Below are 23,601 nucleotides of genomic sequence, written 5' to 3' on the forward strand. Positions count from 1 at the left end.
GAGGAGGGGGGGGGGGGGTAGGATTTTTGGGAAAGGAGGGTGGGGGGTAGGATTTTTGGGAAAGGAGGGTGGGGAGGGGGGGGGGGGGGGGGTTATCGTCCTTAACGAGCTACTGATAGTGTTTTAAAGCAAATATTTTCAGTGGCAGCATTGTTACTGTCAAATTCACAAATTATGAATTACTGAAAGTAGAAAATGAAACAACTAAATAGCGGCGTATGATAGCGGCTCGTAAAATATAAAACACAATGTAAATACCTTTGTTATACCTACGGAAAATAATAATATGTAACATGGATTCCTGAAATTTTGCGCTGCTTTAATTTTTAACGTTGGGATCCTCCATCAACATCCATACTCTCCTTTAGTATGTTCAGGCTTTTTTTTTTCATTTATAGGAAGGGATGATCGGAAAGTGTGACGACACATTTTTGCTTTCATCCGTTATTTCGGGCTTTAAAAGATTGCTTTTGGTATTAATTCATTTATTAACTCAATGTTTATCGAGGTCAGTACATATTATAATAAACCGGGAGTGATCTCCCCTAAACTTTCTCGAATATTCTAATATAACACTACGGGGAATGGCAACTCGGGATATAGACATGATTTTTAATCCATTTTAAATACTTAAACTTTTTAAAATAGAATAAAACCTCGTAGAAAAAAGAATTGCACACCAAGTGAACGTCAAATAAAGATGTGCATAATAGTGCGCAACATTATTAGTACTTTATAAATTTACGTGCGTTTTTTTTTTTGAGAAATCGGAAATAGCGTAAATTAGCACTTCCTGTCAACGGAAATTACTCAAAATTTGACAGAAGGTAGAGAATTAGATCTTTTACTTACATGTGAAATTTCATTTATCTATCTGCAATAGTACTCAAGTTATAGGCTTTTGAAAAATTCAAAGTAGAAAAAGTACCACTTTCGGTTATCGGAAATCACTCAAAAGTTTATACGGATCTATGATTTTGATAAAATACTTATATATGAAATTTCATCAACCTAGCTGTAACGGTACTCAAGTAATCGTGTTTACACACAGACACACACAGACACAGACATACGGACAAGATTGCAAAATTATGTTTTTCCGTATCAGTGAGGTGTAAAACGTCGAGATTTGTAAAAAATCTCGATCTTTTTTTTGCACGATTACAAGACTTTCTCTATACTTCGTATATACGACAAAGTAAAAATGCAGTTTCAGGGCAACGGCGGAGGGGGTTATGTGTTGAGGTGTAGTGTTTTTAAAGAGAGTGGTGGGGGGGGGGGGAAGCGAAGATCTGGCTTTTTGTGAAAATTTGTTACAATTAGAGAAGGGGGGTTTGGTGCAAAATCGTCTGAAGAGTGAGTCGTGGTTAATGGGTGACCACTTTATGATTGTATATTGACGTCACCATCATTTTGGGCGGTGGCTTTATGTGACGATATGTAACGAGAAAAAAGAGGGTTGAGTTAATGGCGTAGCATTTATTTTGCATTTTTTAAGGATACAAATAATAAAAACACTGCTTATTTTGTTTTACATGTGTGACGACATTGTGTTAACCAAATGTATTGAATAGTAGGACTTACCGATTATTAGTTCTCTCCCCCCTGAAGCAATTACCCCCTGTCATTTACCCCCCGCCAAGGAGGACATCCCCCCCCCCCCACGCACACACCTCTTAAGGTACAGCTGGGGTTAGGGTTATGGTTAGGGTTACGGCTAGGGTTAGGGTTTGGGTTAGCGTTAGGGCTAGGGTTAGAGTTAGGGTTAGCGTTCTGGCTAAGGTTAAGATTATGGTTAGGGTTACGGCTAGGGTTAGGATTAGGGTTAGCGTTAGGGCTAGAGTTAGAGTTTGGGCTAGGGCTAGCGTTTGTGCTAAGGTTAGGGTTATGGTTAGGGTTAGCGTTAGAGTTAGGGCTAGGGTTAGAGTTAGGGCTAGAGTTAGGGTTAGCGTTCGGGCTAAGGTTAGGGTTAGCGTTAGGGCTAAGGTTAGGGCTAGGGTTAGATTCAGAATTAGAGTTAGTGTTATGGTCAGGGTTAGGATTAAGGCTAGGATTAGGGTTAGTGTTATGGTCAAGGTTAGGCTGAAACCTAAGTCTAGAGTTGGTTTTGGTTATGTGTTAAGTTTTAGGCTGAGGTGAATGCTTAGGGTTTGGTCATTTTTTTATCGATTAGGATTAAGGAAATACATAGGTATAGAGTTTGAGTTAGGATCATAACTTGAGGCCGGGGGGGGGGGGGGGGGATTCTCCAGGGGGGTTATTGACAAGGGGTAATTGCCCCGGGGGTAAATACGGGAGGGGGGGGGGGGTAATTGACGGGGTGGGGGTAATTTCATGTAGCCAGGTCCACTATTAGAAAGCCAAGATTCCAAACTGTGTAGCCTTATGTATGTAGGTAATCTAATCTCATACAAGTTCTTGAAAGCAACATCAAAGACGAGAAATAAAAAGAGCCATCGTTGTCGGCTTATTTAACAGGGAAGTCTTAGTCTAAATCAATCCACGACAATGTCTTTAAGACAATAAACCTTAACTTTGCTTGAAATAACAATATCGTTCTTCATTCAGTCAAACTCAACATTATGGCTTCACTGAACTTTGTCATTGAAATGCATGTGTAGTTTGAAATGTGTGTCTGTTAAAATTGTACAGTTGATACCGAATATATCCAGCCTTTTTCTTCTTCGTTCAGCTGCTTTTATTTCTGGATTTCTTTTCTTATCTTTTGTCAATCCAAGAACAAGTGTTGTATCCCCAAGATAGGTTGCTATGCCCAACTATAGAGCCTCATCTACACGGGAGATTGAACTCAGGACTTCTCGGTTTAACAACCACGAACTTTACAAGTTCTTGATTTTGGTATTGGCGTGTCAGTTTTCTTCTTTATTTAGTCGACATCTAAAGTTAAACAAAAACAGTTGCCTACCTCAGCAAAAATCAATGTAGGCCAATTATGGCCAGTGTAGCAATTAGCAACATCAAAGTTGATTTGAATTCAATGCAACACTCATTCCATACTTCTCTAGTGTGGAGGTCTTGCTTATTAATATTATCCTGTTTGTTTGATACTTTTCTTTAACTTAATAATATTAACCATAGACACTTTTTGCCTGGAGTACAAACTGGGTCACAGTATTCTCTGGTAAACAATTAAGTTCTTTTCCAAATATATGCTCAGCTAATAGAAACAGCATTCCTAGATTATTTTATTTTTTTTTGTTTTTTTTTAAAGGGCTTCAGCTGTTTTAATGTCAACTTGTGCTGGGAATACTATAACTACATACAACCCTTTTCAGCTTTCAATCACTTGCATCTTATGTACAAAGTAAGAAAACCAAATACATCAAATTTTGAGAAATAATTTATTTATGAAACAATTGCATATAATTATAAAGCCAAACATTAATCTATCAAGATTATTGCAATTATCACCATTTGCAGATTCTTGTTTAACTATGGTAGATGGAAGTATTAGTTGCCTTTTACATCACTTTTCACTTCCTGAAACAAAACAAAATGATTTTCTTAATCATCCATCTGAAATAATAAAATTAGCAAAAAAAAAAAAAATCTTTAGTTTAAATTAGTTTAATACATCAAAACAAAACAAGAAAAAAGTGATTGAATGAGATGAATCATGGCATAGATATCTATAAAATTTTGCTTTAGTGATAAAGGGGGAAAAATTTAAGTTATTTTAAGTGAAACATAAGCTAGAGAAATAAACTATTAGGCCTAATTTAAATAATTTAATTCCTTTCTCCCAAAACACTACATGTATCCTTAAAAAAAGAAAACTTAAAATTTATCAATATTTACCTTGTGTATAAACTCTTCTGTACATCTACTGTATCAGCTTGACGCTCATTAGGTATGCCTAGTTCCTGTTGAGCAGTTAAGACAGATTAAGTAAATAATTCAAATTTGTAAGACAAACCACTAAATGATACTGTTATATATATATATATATATATATATATATATATATATATATATATATATATATATATATATATATATATATATATATATATATATATATATTTATTTATATATATATATATATATCCTTCCTGCAAATCAGCATATTTTGCAAAACAAATCTTTTAAAAAATACATAATGATATTGTATCAATCATCACCACTGACTTGGTTTTACTAGGTAAAATATTTTTTTAAATACAATATTTATACAAATAAAAATCTATCTCAATCAACATGTTCAAAATAAACCAAAGCAAACTTGTGATAACTTACCTGATTAATGTTTGAGAGGATTCACCCAGTTCTCGCCACTGAAGCAGATTAGATGCATGTGTTATTACACTTGTGATATACTGATTGCCATTTTGTGTACTTTTAGTCCTGGAGATCTATGTTGTAGGCATAGACTGTTAAACCTGGATAGTAATATTATAGAAGTAAATTATATCTAGTATAATATAAATATTTTAAAATATAAATGACACTAAATTATATTTATCATTATTGGAAATAAAAATGGTACAATTAAGTTATAAAAAAACAAATTATAAAATTTAAAGCAGCTTATTAATAATTGTCATACCTTTTCCTACTTTTATGTCAAATGTAAGAGGTAATAGAGAAAGAACATCTTGTGTCATTTAGTATGCTGTAGTCTTATTACTGGTAAAAATCAGATATTCCCTTTTTTTGGATGAACCTGTAAAAGAGAAATTACAACATGGATAAACACAATGAATATCATATCTAATCCTCAACTAGCCTAACCTCATTTTTTAAAACCAATTGCTAAATATGTTTTCAGAACAAATGTATGTTAAGTCTACCTATTTTAATGTTCAGAATACTAATATTTATCAAAACTACCTCCAGTTGAAATTCAAGATACCTTTATAAAAAGTTATTATGACTTTAACTTTGTGTAGTTGTTATTTAGGCTATTTGTTTAATTTATATTATTTAAATTAATATTTCATGCCTTGTTTTAAAAAGATCTACAAGTCTACTTTTGATTTTATGGTATAATCTGATAAAAATTAGGCTGCTACATCTGAAAACTAAGGTCAATGCAAAGACTTCCAAATTAACGATAAGTAGGCTTGTATAGATATTGTATATAATTACTAGCCCAATAGTATTACTCTACGACCAATGTATAGGACTTAATGTATCAGACCTAATTCCTATAATTAGGCCTACTAATTATTAAATAATTAATAGATCTAACAGTAGGATAATTACAATTATGGGCCTTAGCTGACATAGAGAGCTGAATACTTAACTAAACATTTTTAAAAATTATAGTAAGCTAAGTGAGTTGAATTATTTTATTTAGATAGGCCTAGGCTATAATATACTCTATAGCAGTCTATAGTGATAGTCGCAGAGTAGCGTATATCATAATAATTTCAAATTAAATCTATAAGCAACATTAAGCCTCTGCCTTGTTGCCTAATTAAAAACTAAAGCCTATTAAGCCTTTTCCTAATAAGCCTTTGGCCTAATTTAAATAACAGCCTATAGGCCCTATAATATATAAATAGGCTAAACTACTTGCAAGACCTAATAGACTAATGACTAAGAGAGTGCTAGGCCCCTTTCCGATATTATATAATAATTGCTTGATCGATATCATAATATCTAACACTGATTACATTAATTTACATAAGGCTATACCATCTTAACTATGACTAATACTTTTTCTACTAATAAAATAGGCTATCTCTAGTTTAAACTTAGGCCTAATAGTAATTAGTAATTATAATAAAGTAGGCCATTTTATGACATTTATAAAATTTTTAGTAGATGGCCGAGCCTTAAATTTAAATACTAAAATAGATTTAGCATACTATGCCTATTGTTGGTCTAATTAATAATTTATTTTTCATTTAGAATTTTAGATCTCCAAAAGATAGGCCTAGGTCCTAAATAAATTATTTTTATTTTATTGAGCCCGCCTTAATGTATAAGATGTGATCTGTTTTTTTTTATAAAAATAACCCTACACAATACTAGTGATTTAACTAATATCTAGTACTACTTTAGGCCTATTTAATTATTTATTAGTAGGCTGAATAAAATCTAAAGCTATAAGGCCTACTTTATTACTATATTTGCCTATTATTCTATAATTAATTTATGTTTTCTTTCAATACATAGTAGATCCTGTGGTACCTCAACATTCTAGTGCCTCGACATACCAGATTTTTTAAATACGAGCAGTTGAGCGAGTAATATTTCGCTTTGAGTTACGCACAAAATTTGAGATACCGTATTTCACAGTTCATGTAAAAGAAATACCCCCAAAAAGATACAAATGATTATTTATCGCAGCTATTTAATTATAATAATAAGCGTCTTACTCATATTTGCAGCATTATGAAAGGGAGAAAGAAATAAACTTCCTACACAAGTTTTATTTTAAGCTACCAGCACATGAAAGTGACTTAAATTAAGCATGGCAAAAAAAGAAGAGAAAAGCTGTCACGAAAATTAAGCTAACGTAATAATTTTATTTAGTATTTAGGCCTTAAGTTTAAGTCTTAAGTGCAACAATGCTCAGTGAATTTTAGCCATTAATGGCATTAAGTTTAGGGATGATGTGTACTGGTGTAGCTTTAACTTTAGTATATTTTTAGACCTAAGCCTAATCTTGTAGATATAGATCTACAAACAATTTGAAATAGAAGTTTTAGAAGAGATTTAAAATTGAGTAGATCTAGATCCTAAATGCTAAAGGACAGCTATGCCACAGAAATAATTATCTTTCTATCTAGTCAATCTAGACTAGATCTAGTGCTACTGAAAAATTACTAGACTCTAGATCTAGATTTTCTAGATCTAGATTCTATCATTTACTTTTGACGCACTAGGCATACTTTTAACTTTTTCTCTCTAGTCAATAATGTAGATTTCTAGATCTAAATGTAAATCCTGATCTTGTAGATTTGATTTACGTAGGTTTTACATCAGTGTAAATCGTTGATCAAGTAGATCTAGTCTAGATCTGGACTAGCTCTCGTGAAAACAAAATGGCTGGAATATTAGCTTCAAAACACCTACAGTTTATGCTTTCCTAATTGTGGAGAGCATGTTTAATTATTGTTTTATTTTCAACGACAGTGTTGACTGAGAAACCACCAAAGGGTTTTATTCTCAGCGACACAGTCGGAGAGAGGCTCAACGATTCTGTCGTTGAGATGATCCGCATGGGGTGTGTGTGTGCACATTTTTATTTTACACCGTTTTAAACTTGACGCGTCTTTTATTAAACTAGGCCATGACCTCGACCTTCGCGCAGTGTTATTTGTAGGGTTATTCTTGTTTGGGCTTTGAGTTTGGCGCGAGTTTGCTTATTGTGTTTCTGCTGTTGTTAATAATGTAGGTTTGTATAGATCTATGTGTGATTTTGTGGGCTGAAAACCGTAAGTTCACTTACACGTAGTATGGTAGTCATTTGTTTACTAATCAGGATAGCTATTTAAAAGATAATATATCTAGTGCTCAAAAACAATTTCACTTTCAACTTTTTTAAAAATGTATTTATTTATTGAGAGAGATAAGATTTTATAGTTTAGATCTTTATGGTAGAGATAATATTCCAATGTAACATATGCGTATAGATATTTGAATAAGAATCAGAAGTTTACATTTTTTGTGTAAATTATTTTTAAATGTATTTGCATGTAGCTGAGGCTTTAAGAAATAGACACAGTCCTCATGCATAGATTTGTGTTAAAACAGGCATCTCTATAAAAACACAAAAACTCGAGCTCTTGGACGTACGCGCTGCTGAAAATTTCATTCACCAAAACTGTTACACCTTCTCTTCTGACACCACCGACCACAGACTCAAACAGGTCAACGTGACACTGGTGTGACTCTTGTGACTCCCGGGAAGCGTCTGTCAGTGTGTTAGACTCACGTGTGTGTTTTAGAGTACTCACTCGCAATCAGGCTGGCTGTAACATTATAAAAAAAATAATTATTCTTTTCCCCTCGGCACAATGAAAACTCTACAGAGTATGGTACCGGTGGAGACTGTAGATTTTGAGAACCCTTCAGACCCGGCTGCTAGTTCCTCAGTAAGTAAAACTTATAAAGACGTGTGCCAATATCTTATGTTCCTGTATCGGTGTTGTTTATTTACCTAATTATTTCACAATTTTTTTTCATTTCTGTAATTCATTGGAGTTTTTGTATTATTTTTTGTATTATTTTTTTTTGTTAAGTAAATTATGAATTTATGCTTGGCGACGTATAATTGCTATAATCACGTTTTGTTTTTATCCATCACGTGATTTTCAGTGTTTACGTCACGTGATTTTTGTTTCTATCACTGACTATTTTTAGCATTACGTGTTTTTTTTATTATTTATTAGCCTCACGTCACTCTCCTGTTACGTAAATTTAATTTATTTTTTTATTTGCCTAGTTTTAATCACGTGTTAAATTTTTACTCACCTACATTGATCAAATGGATTACACGGACCAACACTAAGCTCTGTGGTGCATAGGGACATGTGTATAAACACCTTCGTTGTTTAAAAAAAAACATTCCATGTTGCAAAATTTTGTCATGGCTTGAGTTAAGTACAGCCTAGTTACATAGAGCACTGACTAACATTTTGAACGAAATATATCAGCCTACTTTTTCTCAATTGTGAACGAGCTGTAAATGACTGCAGGAGCCGTTAGTAACTGCTTTGGGGGGGGGGGGGGGAGTTAGTAGCTGCAGGGGCCCTTAGTAGCAGTGTTTCTTCCAGACTTTTTTCTCCGGGGGGGGCACTTGAAATCTTCGGGGGGGCGGTAAACTTTCTTCGGGGGGGGGGCGGACACTGTTAAAAGTATATATTTTCTATAGAAATTATATAAATTTCATTTCGTTCGGGGGGGGCGGTAAAAATTTTTCGGGGGGGCTTCGCCCCCCCGAAGAGATGCCTGGAAGAAACTCTGCTTAGTAGTTGCACGGAAGGGGGTGGGGTTAGTAGCTGCAGGAGGGGGCGTTAGTTGCTGCGGGGGCGTTAGTAGCTGCGGCGGGGGGGGGGCGTTAGTAGCTGCAGGTGCCGCGTGTGATTAGAAATCCGCGTGTGTGTGGAACACTGGCTTAGAAAATAAAAAATCAACAAGTCCCAGGGAGGCGTTTCATCTATTGAGGTGGTCAAGTTTCGAAAAAAATTAGAAACATCTTCTAATGCTGAAGCCTTAGTTTTCCATTACATCATTCAAATTAAATTGATTTTCAGCATAGAGCTGACAACGTTACTTTCCTGTTGGTACATAAACCCTACTCGTTACTAATAATAGAGTTAGGGTTGGGGTCTGGCTTTAGCAAAAGAGCAAGGACGAGGAATTAGTGCTAGCTTTAAATTTTCGGCCGTTGAGGATTTAACTGTCGTATTGCGTAACGTGCATCACCGTGTCGACCTTTACAAAGATTTTAACGTTATTGGGAAAAGCCTGAGTTCATAAATAGCATCACAGTCTAGTTGACACTATAAGCACACAGGACTAGAATGTTCCAAGTCGCTCGGGCTCACAGCGACCCCCTAGCTTTTATCTGTAAATGTTGTCAAGTTTGTTACTTTTTCTCTATCCCTCCCAGTCTCTCCCCCCCCCCCCTTCCCCACACCCCGGGGTCTACCTGACTTCATCACTAACATCACAGTCCAGTCGACACTATAAGCACACAAGTCTAGAATGTTCCCCATGGGTCGGGCTCCTGCTTTTATCTTTCAACTCTTGTCGTTTGCTACTTTTTCTCGTCCCAGTCTCCCCGACCCCCATCCCCACACCCTAAGGCCTACCCCCCCTCCACCTTCAAACATTCCAATCGATCGTCGCTGAAATAGATTCAGGAGGGAGAGCGTTGGCGATGCCCACTCTGCCTATGTAAACACGGTGAAAGCTGAATGGAGTGAGTTGGTTTCAAATACCTTTTGTGAAACACGCAACTTCATTCACCTAGTCTGCTCTTTAAAGTATAGCATGATTTTTTTAATTTATTTTAAGCTGGTTAACATTTTTACAACACGTCAAAATTTTCTGTTTTAAAAAACGTCAAGCGATTATCTAAACTTACGTTGGAATTTTCAGAATTTTTTTTTTAAGTAGTCATTCTATTTTTAGAAGTTCTCATAACATTTTTCACTGTTACATTCGGTCAGAACAAAGTTGTTTTTAATTAAATCTTATGTAACAAGGTGGCCTTCGGTAGAAGTTAATGAGGGCATTCCCCCTTCCCCCTTCTTCTCCTAGCCGGATAAACTAATTACTAACAGATACTGGTAGTGAGAAAACGACTAATGAATTTTTAATTATACTAATTAGTACTTGTAAATTATATATATATATATATATATATATATATATATATATATATATATATATATATATATATATATATATATATATATATATATATATATATATATATATTAGTACTCGCTAGACGGGACTCTCTCTCTCTTTTTTTTTCTCTATCTCTCTCTCTTTCTCTTTCTCTCTCTCTTACACGGTCCTTAGGACTCCGGCTATTACTAAAACAGATGTAGTGATCAAGCATTTCTCTCACCCATGTTACCAGCCACTAGACCCGTAGGTTTCCACCTGGCATTACCCCCCTCCTCCCTAGTGGATCGCACCGCCTGGGTTTGGACCTGAGGGGAGGTTCCATCAAGGGGCAGGCAACCTACGACCTCCAGCCTGGGTTTCAGACTCATGACTTTTGAGCTAGCGGGCGTTCGATCTACAACTAGACCACACCGTCCCTATTTACTATAGAGGAGTATTACATAACCAGTAGTGTCCATGTGCTCACGTGCATGCATACGTACTCACCCTTGGCCAGCCAGCACAAGTTCACTGTTGTCCGAGCTGGCTGACCTTGAACCCGAGACTATCTTCTCTTTCACCCCCCTCCCCCCAATTATTTTCTAACTTAAGCAGCTAATAGTTACAACTATTTTAGCGCTTTTAATAGTCATTTGTACTAATTGCAAGCGTAATTCGCTGTATTTGTTCGCTTCTTCTTTTTCTTCTTCTTTTTAGATCTTAATTTTAGTGTTGGAATGTATTCCCTGCAACACAATTAAGTATACGTGTCATCTGGTTATGCGCCTATTAGTTAGCAATGAAGAGGATCTTGCAAAAAAAATTATATCCTTAATGATAATGGCTGTCAGCTTTATCGAGGAAGAAACGTTACATTATTTATCACAAGCCATATATTCTCACGATATATTTCTATTTTTAATACCTATTGTAATTTACGAACATCATAAAGCAGGATGATAATTCTCCTGACTGAAAAGAAAGCAAAAAGTTATAAACTATAGATGTTCATTTTGTAGTCAAATTTTTAAGATAAACTTTCCAATTTTATCCTTCATTTTTATTCATTCTCCCATTTTCATTTCTCCCCTCCTAACTGGCAAATTTTACAAACGGTTTTTTTAAAAAACCTGGCCATCATGTTCTCATCAACTTCCTCGTCAGTGTCGTGACAAGACAAGCTTTTGACACCATTCCTGAAGATTAAGTATCCGGTGAAAAGCTATTTTTAGACTAGACAATTGCTTTTAGCAACCAGTATATTTTTTTTTTTTTTTTCATGTATTAAAAAGTTTTCTTACATAATGTAAACTTTATTTTTTTTTAAATGGGGCTTAAGTGCTTGCGGATAAGTGGTCACCTTCCGCTTTCAATTTTCAACTGCTTGAACTACGTGAGGGGAAGTCAATCAGATAGACACAGGTAACTAGACAAGAAGGGGCGGTAACTGTACTTGATGTGATCATTTAGATTATTAACCTTTTCACTTGACGGTATACACTTATGTTTTTACACCGTAATATAACTTGAACTTGTGTATGGGGTTGTTGCTCAATTAGCTTAGCCGTACATCAACAGAGGTTTTTTTGTATATAATTTTTAAAGGGAAGAGCCGTTTTGTGTAATTATTAACACGCATGATTGCTTTTATTTTTTACGGACTAATCTAAAATATGCAACAAGTAATCTGACCAAATTTCTCTCGTTGATATTTAGTGACCAACAGTGTTTTAGTGTGTACGTTTTAGATTGTCGAAATTAAATAAAGCACATTTTCCATTTTTTCCCCTACAGTTGAATTACCAAGTTTTTATACATTGAGAAAGAAAGCATATTTATAATTCAGAGGCCGCATGTATTTTATCAAAGAACCTCATTTATTCTATCAAAGAGCAACATGTATTCTATCAAAGAGCCGCATGTATTCTATCAAAGAGCCGCATGTATTCTAACAAAGAGCCGCATGTATTCTAACAAAGAGCCGCATGTATTCTAACAAAGAGCCGCATGTATTCTAACAAAGAGCCGCATGTATTCTTTCAAAGAGCGACATGCATTTTATCAAAGAGCCACATGTATTTTTATAAAAGTGCGGTTTGCATTTATTTAAAGCGCCACATACTATTCTTTCGTGTAGCCCACAACCCCCTTAGCCCACAACCCCCTTAGCCCACAACCCCCTTAGCCCACAACCCCCTTACCCCACAACCCCCTTAGCCCACAACCCCCTTAGCCCACAACCCCCTTACCCCACAACCCCCTTAGCCCACAACCCCCTTAGCCCACAACCCCCTTACCCCACAACCCCCTTAGCCCACAACCCCCCTTAGCCCACAACCCCCTTACCCCACAACCCACTTAGCCCACAACCCCCTTACCCCACAACCCACTTAGCCCACAACCCCCTGAGCCCACAACCCCCTGAGCCCACAACCCCCTTAGCCCACAACCCCTTTTTACAGCCTCATAAGTTTGTATGTAATTTTACAGTTCTATTTTTAGAAATTTGATGGCGCGAAAATTGCAGACGACAGAACATGTTTTGAGCTGCTTTTCCGCCATATCAGTGTCCAAATGGGTCCATATGTCAAACTTGACACCATATGTCTAGATGTGACACCATATGTCTGGATGCGACTTCCGTTTGCATGCTGAGCCAAATGTCACATTAAATTTGCGTGTATGTACGAATGCAGCATTTGTCCCGAGTGTCTGTACGCCGCATCTTGACCTTGCTTAGGTTGAAAGAAAGGTCAAGGGGTGAATGCACTGCTGACCTCTTTCAAGGCTACCTAGTTATAACATGTTTTGAAATGTATTCGTGGCGTTGTTTGTTTTTTTTTAAATTTATGTTACGTTTAAAGTCCGAAGTTGATTAATGCGCACATAAGCCAATATACCTTCAAATGACAAACTAATGACCTATATTTTTCTCGATTTCGGAAATTGGCTGGTCAATTCGCGGACTCTCCTGGGGCAATTGGCCAGTTTGGCCGCACTTTGTGTTTTGACCATAAATATGTTTGACAGGGACTAACCAGTATTGTATCGAGGTTTTTTTTTTTTTTTTTTTGTATCGCTGCAAATTAAAGGTTTATCATCTGAGACCTGGTTAGGATTTTTGGGTTAAGGCAGCGATATAGGAAAAACATCCCTATTCATTATGGTGTATTTAAATTATTTAATTAGTACCTATTGACGTTAGGTCGTATTCATTTAAGGTTTAAAATGCTCATGGCTATGAAGTCGACTCAGCTTTATAAGTTCCCGTCATTTTTTGGACGTGCTGATAATGCTAACAATTAAACAATCATATTTAAATAATAAATTAAGAATCTTTTAAACTTTTCCTAATCATGGGTTAGTGTCTAGGTTTTACATTTACTCTAAATAATTAAGGCATTATAATTTTTTAAAGTTCGTTTTTCAGTAATGGAATAGTATGAATTATTCATGTCATACTTGTGAATTTTTTTTAATGTTCCCTCACGCTGTTAACCTCTCTAGGCATGCTTGTATATGCCAGCTTCGCTCTCTTCAGTTCTAAAAATAGCCCGCACGGTGCGCAACCCTACAGCGCGGCCTCATAAATAATTCAGCTTTTTGTGGGCTCTAATTCGCTGAGTAGCGTTGGAAAAAAAAAGTTCAATATAATTAAGCTGACGAGACAAGGACCTGCGTGTCGTAATGAAATTTTACTCTCATTTGAGTTAAAATAGAAAGTGAAATATATTCACAGATCGAATTGTCAGTAGAGTAGAGGAAGCAGAGTGTCGCTTATTACGTAAATTGTAATTTTGAGAAATTATAAATTTGGTGTCGGTTTGCTAATTTGGGTGAAAGGAATACAAATTTAGACCTTATATTTCCGCAAATGAAATATCAAACTTGATTCGCTTTCTGGATTAAGTACATAGCAACCGCGTGAAAGTGAAATCTTTCTTTTCTAGAAGTTAATTATTTTGATAAATGAGAAATACGTCACTGGTAAGTTAGGTCAGGTGGGGGTGGGGGGTTGTAAAACCTCGATGCAACAATGTATGATGTCACTATGTTTCACATTTCTTTACAAGCTGGTGCGCTTTTGTTTCTTGTGAACTGGGTCAAATATAATGGCCAACACCGAATATTAATTTTTTTTTTTCAAATTAATTTTTTTTCCTAGTTTCCGATTGATTAATTTGCAAGCAATTAAAGAAAAAAATATCTTAAAATTATCCTTGAAACCTTTTAATGATTTTAATTGAGGTTTGTGGTCTGCTTTTATCATTTTTTTTTCGGACATCACTGGCTCATGAGTTGTCTCCCATTAGCCAGGCAGGCATCAACACGGCAAACTCCGACTATCTGTCAGAGGTGTAGCGACCCCTCCCGGCGCCCGGGGACATACTTTCAATTTGGCGCCCCCCCCCCCCATATACTTTTTATATTTATAATTCAAAATAGCAGCTAAAATAAGCTTATTTTTGCGCCCCTAGGGTCGGCGCCCAGTACATATGTACCCCGCCCCCGTCGCTATGCCTCTGCTATCCTGTTTGGATACCGGTTTGATTACCATATACTAGTGGTCGCTTCTGTCCTGTGGGGGTCTGTTTCTATCACTCCAAGCATAACAACCTTATGGTGACTAAAGAACTAGCGTTATAATGGGTTGATGGGTTCCATTTCAACCGGGGACATAATGCAACTCTCTACACCATTAGGTGTAGAATCTGGAAGACAATATTGCGACCCTATGTTACAATACCACAAACCTCAACCCATTAGACAATACCTCCCCGAAATATGACAATACCGCTCCCTCAGTTTTAAAATATCGCACCCCCCCCCTCTTTAACAATATCATCCGCTCCCACATTGTGACAATACCGCCCATCACAATATGACAATACCGCCCATCACAATATGACAATACCGCCCATCCAACAGTACCGACCCCCTGTGATTATACCACCCCTCACCACGTGACAATACCGCCGACTAGTGACAGTTCACCCCCCCCCCCCCCCGTGACTGTTCCGCCACCTCGTGACAGTAATGCCGCCCCCCTTGTGATTTTACCCCCCTTGTGACGGTACCCCCCCCCCCATATGACAATACAGCCCCCGTTGTGTATGTACTGTCGCCCCTCTCCCGCCCCGCCATGTGACAATAACACTCCCCCATAACATAACACTTTACCCATCATGCACTTCTTACACACCAGACTACATCCAATCAGCAGTTGACCGTGTTTATTTCTGACTCGCTGTGGTCGCCTAGCAACCGTTATAAAATTATTTTTCATTAAAATAATTAACTTCTCGTCTTCTCGAGATGGACTTTAAAAAAAATGAGTTCATCTTTCTCTCTAACTGCTCCCAGCAAGTATGATAAAATCATTTATTGTTGTGAGTCATAGCCTTTTGGTAACTGGTTACAGTGTTCAATGGAATACATAGTAATTCATTTATTTTCTATTACATTTTTATTAAACATCAAACAGATTTGAGTTTACCTGACTGGGATAAGTACCATACGTTCATCTTATCAACATTATAACATTATTTTTATATAATTAAAATATATATGACATGAGACTAAATATCTGATATAGTATTTACTTAAATGCTGGGTGGGCTCATTTGAACCAAGTGCACGGTTTCCATATAGAAAACTTTAGAGTTGTCGATTCTACGTCGTAGCGTAATAAATGGTAATTGAAGAATAGAGCGTGCGACTGTTAGCCAAAATATCAAAGAGTTATGGATCCGTATGACGTCTTTGAGTCCACCCAGTTATGATAAGTACCTGATTAACGTTACGGAAAATATAGTTGTCTGGGTATAGTTCTAGCCACACTGTCTCTTCATATACAGAACAATCAGTTGAACTCTACTTCACCTGATCCATGGGCTAGCAGCCTCGAAAGGGTTAAACTTTACTTAGTTGTCTCGGTATAGTTCTAGCCACACTGTCTCTTCATATACAGAAGAATCAGTTGAACTCTACTTCACCTGATCCATGGGTTACCAATTTCGAAAGGGGTAACCTATATTTTTAAGTTTATGAGAGAAGCGGAAGCACATGTTATCGGCGACACCGCCTAGCCGTAACCTTCATACACTGTTATTAAAGTTGTAATAACTTATTGTATTTCTTTTTTCTACCTACAGCTTTTTCTAATTACCATCGACCTAACCTCGCGGGGAAATAAATCTGTAAAGAAAATTAAAACGCGTCTGTTTTTGGTGTAAATCAATCTTGTAAAGAGCGTGTTTACATCAACCTGTTTTTTTTTAATTGCATCCAATTTCTGAGCTATTTTCGGTGGATGCTATGACAGCAATAATTTTTCCTTTGAATAAAAACGTGAATAGCGATATGTTATGTAGGTTGTTTCTTTACTTTAATGTGCTAACACAACCCTTGCGTTAGATAATGTAAACTTGACCACAAAACTAGTGTTAAATTATATATTTTTTAATGTTTGAACTCACGGAATTAGTCATATAATTTTTCTTGTCTTTAGCTTCTTCTTCCTTAATTGTAAAATTAGAATGGATTCCCTCCAACATAATTAAACATTATCTGTCAGCATGTTATACGCTTTTGTGGCCCATTCGTTGACTACGACTTCAGCTTGCTTGGATTTGCTTCAAAGAACAAACTACAATGCAGCACTTGTTTAAATTTGGAGTTGTCTCTCCTAGATGGGCTGCTGTCTCCAGTTAACGGGCTTCATTGGGGGTCCAAATTACTTATGATTACTTTATATGGCAAACATATTCAATACTACACACTACGTAAATGGCAACGACACTTCTAAAAATTCCCCAACAGTTCAATTTCCCCTACCCACACACAATATTCTGTAGCGATGCCGCTCTTTTGCGCTTAAAAAAAATAATACGATTACATTATTTTTTTTCGTAGTGTTTTTTTTAAAGGTTTGTCGTGACTAATTTAGATAAAAGCTGACATAAATATATTTTTCTAGAAAATTATAGCAGCTGCTACGTCACGACATGGCACCTGGTCATACAAAGGTCACCGTAAACTAGGTCGTTACTCTTCCTCTGACCCGCAAAGATCGAATCTTTAGACCTGTGGTTTACCACGGAAGGCGCACTTCCTTCGCGGAATATTATGTGGTATAAAGAAGCAAAAGGAATGGTCTGTCAGATAATTAACTATAAAAGTTTGTTGCTAAATCTTAAGGTTAAAGGTAGGCAGCTTCTACTTATTTAAAAAAAAAAGCTGTTGTCTCTGGTGAAATATTTTTATGAAGCTGGATACGGTTCATGAGTGGTTCTCAGCCCGATGTTCGTGTTATTTTGTCAATGTAACCTAATGTCGTAAGTGAAATGTCCAAGTCCACTAGGTCAACTCAATGGCAAGGTCCACCCACTATCTAGGTCCACCCACTATCTAGGTCCACCCAATAGCTAGGTCCACCCACTATCTAGGTCCACCCACTATCTAGGTTCACCCACTGTCCAATTCACCCAATATCCAATGCACCCACTATCTAGGTCCACCCACTATCTAGGTCCACCCACTATCTAGGTCCACCCACTATCTAGGTCCACCCACTATCTAGGTCCACCCACTATCTAGGTCCACCCACTATCTAGGTTCACCCACTGTCCAATTCACCCAATATCCAATGCACCCACTATCCAGGTCTACCCACTATCTAGGTCCACCCACTATCCAGGTCTACCCACTATCCAGGTCTACCCACTATCCAGGTCTACCCACTATCCAGGTCTACCCACTATCTAGGTCCACCCACTATCTAGGTCCACCCACTATCTAGGTCCACCCACTATCTAGGTCCACCCACTATCTAGGTCCACCCACTATCTAGGTCCACCCACTATCTAGGTCCACCCACTATCTAGGTCCACCCACTATAGGTCCACCCACTATAGGTCCACCCACTATAGGTCCACCCACTATAGGTCCACCCACTATAGGTCCACCCACTATAGGTCCACCCACTATAGGTCCATCCACTATAGGTCCACCCACTATAGGTCCACCCACTATAGGTCCACCCATTATCTAGGTCCACCCACACTCTAGGTCCACCCACAATCTAGGTCCACCCACAATCTAGGTCCACCCACAATCTAGGTCCACCCACAATCTAGGTCCACCCACAATCTAGGTCCACCCACAATCTAGGTCCACCCACAATCTAGGTCCACCCACAATCTAGGTCCACCCACAATCTAGGTCCACCCACAATCTAGGTCCACCCACAATCTAGGTCCACCCACAATCTAGGTCCACCCACTGTCTTGAGCTACCCCCACCCCCCCCCCCCTCTCTATTACAAACCGTTAACTACTGTTACGCTCAAAATATAATTATTATCTCCGATATAAACGCTTTCAAACACTTAGAAAAAAAAAACTAGTTCGAGGCTATTACTGATATTATTAACAAACCAACCCAATACCCTTCTCTTTTCCCACGTACACACGTATACCTGTCGCCATGGTAACCACCGTTTCAGATGACGGACATTAAGAATTCTGTATAGTGCTATTAAAGGAAGTGTCACATGATACAAAACCATCCAATCATTAAGCTTTTCTCTTTGCATTAAAAAAATGTCTTTTGAATCTGTTTTCAGTCTCCGCTGTCCTCGATATTTATTTTTGGCGTAGTTGAAATTATTTTTTTTTCTTTCATATGACGTGGTGAAATGAGATATTTCTAGTAATGAAGTTTAAATTATTGATGTTTTAGAATAACCAGGCATATTTAATAAATTTGATATTGGTGGCCGGGTATCGACTTACGTGCTTGTTAATTGCTTTTGTGAGGGTTTGTTTTAAAAGTTATTTTTCAATTTTCTAATTCGTTTTGTGTTTCGTGTGTTGATTGTATTGTTTGTATGGTGTTTGTGTTGTGTTTGTGATTGTAGGGTGTTTGTGTTGTGTTTGTAGTGAGTTTATGTTGTGTTTATGTTTTTAGGGAGCTTTTTTTTTAGATTAATTATGTTTGTGTTATGTTTGTGTTGCGGTTGTGTTGCGCTTCATTGCGTTTTTGGTTTTGTGTTCTGTCGACTTTAAAAATGATTACAGTATGCAATATTTTCTTCTTTATAGACTTGGCATATTTATTCATTTATTTATTCGTTTATATTTATTTTATTTTGGTTTTTTTTATTGGGGGGGGGGGGTGTGAGGGGGAGGATCCGGAGAGAGGTGGGGTCTTACTTTTTGGCTTTAGGGTCGGCGTTTATTGAATATCGTGCTGGATGATGCGTAATCTTCTCGGTTCTACATTTGGCTTTCGGTTCGGCCTCAGATCTTGAAGATCTAGTTTACTCCTATTGTCTTGGGGGGGGGGGGGGGGAGAGAGAGATTCTTTGAACAGTGATTGTTGTCTTGTGGTAGCTGTAGCTATGGGGGAGGGGGGTTGTCTGGAAATTTTTTACAGGTCGTGAGAGGAAGAGATTCGTTTTTAGACCGAATCAATCCGGTGTGACCAATACAGATAGTTTGTTAACTTATATTGTACTATTTGTAAAATTATAAGACACAGGTAAAAATGTAAAAAATATATAACATTGCATTTCTTTTTATATAAATCAATTAAAAAAAGAAAATTTAAAATGTAATTTAATATGAATAAAAATCTGTGACTAATTTATGTAATGCATAGTGAATCTCGTCAACAGTGAGTATAGCTAAAGCTCTGTATAAAAAAACAAAACTACTCTTGTTTCTTGTCTCCCCTGTCAGATGTCTTCCCCTTGTTTAATGTTTACCTCCCTTTGTTCTATTCACTGGCTGCTACCTAATAGTTGGAACGTGGGTAAACAAACACTCCGACACACCACGGGCAGACAACCCCAGCTCACGTGTGATGATGTAAACAGGAAGCTGTTCTTTCTTTCTCGATCGCTCGGATCTACATCACCACCAAAACAAACACAAAATCTATACGTGTATGGTTTCGATCCGGCGAACGTTGTAAACTTGGCTGTGATTCTTGTTCGTTAACCATCACAGTGTCAGTGTTTAACTTCTCGTGTAGTCCTTTTTAAAATATGACATTTACTCCCTTTACTCCTCCCCAGCGTCACACTTTGCCCCTTCCCCCTCACCCCCCCCCCCCCCCACACACACACACACAACCTAGCCCATACTATATTGCAAATTTTTTTTTAAATTTTAAATTTCCATTTCTGTCTCAAATATTAAGCTTCCATCTCTAGCTATCTTTACCAGTTAGTCTGCGTTAGTTACTTCCCATATACATTCTCTGAATAGGCAAGGGAAAGAAACATAATTATATTCGCAAATGTCGTTTATGTAAGAAATAAATTTAAAAGTGTCTTAATAAATACTTATATCATTATTTTTGTTTAGACACAAATTTATAATAAAATACAGTGTACGAAAAATTATTTAAACTTTAGAATTGATATGTGCTTTATGATTCATATTTGACTCTAGTTAAAAAGAAAAAAAATGTTAGCTTTAGTAAATTCCAAACTTATTAATAATGGAAGTTTTCAGTTCTATTATCATTTATTAAGGTGGGGTTGTTGTTCAACATATTTGTTTCAAATGTAAAAAAAAACTAAATCTAATTTGACAGTGGGTGGACCCAATTTTTTACGTTACTCCCTCTCTCGGGTCGGCAACCTGCGGCTCGCGAGCCACATGCGGCTCTTTAAATGGCAAGATGCGAGTCTTCAGCTCCATGAACAAATATTAATACTTATTTTAATTTCAAAACTCATAAAAATATTTCTCTAAAAACTATATAATAATAAATATAAACAATAATCACTCGCTCTTCTATTAGAATGTTTAGTTACTCCCTATTTCAATGGACTTCCTATTAAATTGTCAATCCCGAACAGTGTTTCTTCCAGACTTTTTTTCTAAAAAAAAAACGGGGGGATTGGGTGGGGGCGGACAATATTAAAAGTGTATATTTTCTATATAAATTCCTTTTCGTTCGGGGGCGGTAGACTTTCTTCTGGGGATGGGTGGGGGAGGGGGGGGGGGGGTCCCGAAGTGATGCCTGGAAGAAACACTCTGATCCCGATTTTTTTTCGAAAAAAAAATTTAAAAAATGTGTTGAAGACACGGAGAGCGGTAAATTACTTAATTTAGAAAAATCTGGAAAAAAAAAATATCGTGATGAAACCAATGCAACTATTAACATGAATTACTTCAGCATTAAAATAAACAAAATGAAGGATGGATTCACTGAGAGATTTGAACAATTAAAAGCAAATGCAAGTTCTCTGACGTTCGTAGATTCCCTCAACACAAAAACAAATGAGATTAACTTTGAGCTGTTTGGAATTGATGCTGGTTCAATGAAATGTAAGTCCTGGATCTGAAAACGACACACTTGTGGAACGGTAAATTCATAGAACTCAAGTGCAAGGAAAAATAGTTGAAGGTCCAGTAAAACATGCATGTTACGCTGCACAAGTGGACAGCTCTAAAAGAAATGCCGCGAGTTGAGGCACTCGTATGTGACGCATGGAATAGTCTTGCAGGATGATACAGTGAGGTGAAGAAGTTTGCATATGGAGTGCTGACGGATTTCGGGTCAACATATTCATGCGAGCAAGCGTTTTCTTGCATGAATATAATACAAAGTAAAGAAAGAATGCAACTAACAAATAAAAATTTAAAGGCGTGCTTGAAACTGAAAACAAGTTATGATCCAGATTTAATCAAACTTTCAAATGGCATGCAAGGCAAAACTATTGTAAAAATTATTCAATAATTAGTTATATAATTTGATAATTGATTGTATTATCCTAGCAGAACTAGCTAAAATACTTTAATATTTTTTGTGCGAAACATGTGTATGTTTTATATGAATAAATATAATTTCATATTTAAATATATTTTTTTAAATTATATATATATATATATATATATATATATATATATATATGTTACCGAGTGTATTTACTCGCAACGTCAAATGTTACCGAGTCTATTTACTTGTGCTATCTTTGACCAGCACACAACATCAACCACAATACAGATACTCGGAAGTGCAGGTTTACATTTATCTCTTTATTAAATGAATCAATAGAAATGCTCCACATAGCAATGCATCAATGTTCCACAAGAATACAATGAACCAACTGACCCCCACTGTCCTCACTAGTTCTCACACATCAGAATACACGAGTCCATGGTTCGGGCTTCCAAACCTATTCTCACAAATCAAAACACGTCTCTACAGTTCAGTCTTCAACTCTGTTCTGCTCTTCTGTCCTGCAGTCTTATTATATCCCTCGTATTCGTAATCGTTTCTATCCGGCATCATAACTATCAACTCCGCACTTCTGTCGTATCGCTTCCCAACTACGCAGTGGCTTTATATTCGTTATCAGTCCACACCACCTGCATCCGTTGCATCAGACCAGTTTGGCCTTGATCGTGTCTTAGTTGACAAAAAATAGTTCACTTTGTTGATTCCAAAAAGTTGAAAAAATTCAAAATAGTTCTAGTAGCCTGTTACAGAGTAGAAATTTGTCCAGTTTTAGATAAGACATCTTTAGGAACAGTTACAAAAATAAACTTGATCTGCTAAATCCAAACAGTAGAAAAACTTGAACAGCTAATCCATATAGAAAAAACTTGAACAGCTAAATCCAAACAGTAGAAAAGAAAACACTAAGACTTGATCGGCTAAATCCAAACAGAAAAAACACACAGACGATATTTACTCGACATTGGTGAGACAATATCGAAATAAGGTGATAAAAATTATCACGTTGATGACTTGACTTGAACAAGACGTCTGACTTGACTACAGCAACCCTTCTGACTTGAGTGTAGATAGATGACTTTCAAGAACTTGACGTACTTGGTAAACAGTGGAAGACCACAGACTGTAATATCTCCATTTCTGACATATGTAGCACCAATTCTTCAACCACTTGTGACATCATAAGTAACAGTAATACAATGTAGCAACATCACTTTATTGCCTCCACTTCTGACACCATATGTAACAACATGGATTCTTTGTTGTTGTGGGTTAGCTTTCATACAGGAACACGAGCAACAGTGGCAACTTCAAATGACAACTTTATTTACACTATGTACAGATAAATCCGTGGTACATCCATATTTGAAGATCAACTGATATAGGTACAAATAATAATCACGACTCCAAGTCATGGAGACATCTTACATTTACTGTCATCGTTCCAGTCCCAAGTCCTAGCACACAACCCCCGTTCACCTTTTTGCTCTCCCTTTTATTCACTACTTTCTCTCCCCTTACGTACAT

At 36.8% G+C, this 23,601-nt stretch overlaps 1 protein-coding gene and 1 long non-coding RNA gene across 4 annotated transcripts in view; one reads left to right on the top strand and one right to left on the bottom strand.

Moving 5' to 3' along the window:
* The window catches only part of LOC131935677 (calmodulin-A), a 124,160-nt gene that overhangs the window by 22,314 nt on the left and 78,245 nt on the right, over positions 1-23,601 (top strand). Inside the window, exons 1-2 of one of the 3 annotated variants that reach the window (XM_059292195.1) lie at positions 7,290-7,409; positions 7,729-8,069. In XM_059292195.1, the coding sequence (XP_059148178.1) occupies positions 7,992-8,069 (78 nt within the window). In that variant the 5' untranslated portion in view covers positions 7,290-7,409; positions 7,729-7,991. Of the gene's footprint in view, positions 1-7,289; positions 7,410-7,697; positions 8,070-23,601 lie in introns of those variants that run through there. The other 2 variants (XM_059292197.1, XM_059292196.1) reach the window with 2 other exon arrangements.
* LOC131935679 (uncharacterized) lies at positions 3,401-7,010 on the bottom strand. Its single transcript, XR_009385967.1, has 5 exons — positions 6,864-7,010; positions 4,568-4,684; positions 4,258-4,400; positions 3,820-3,884; positions 3,401-3,501 (listed from the first exon to the last, which is right to left on the bottom strand). It is a non-coding gene; the product is annotated as an uncharacterized LOC131935679 (long non-coding RNA).

This window comes from Physella acuta, unplaced genomic scaffold (genome assembly GCF_028476545.2).
Source record: "Physella acuta isolate Inbredline_101_S28 unplaced genomic scaffold, ASM2847654v3 ptg000152l, whole genome shotgun sequence".
Classification (NCBI taxonomy): Eukaryota; Metazoa; Mollusca; class Gastropoda; family Physidae; genus Physella; species Physella acuta.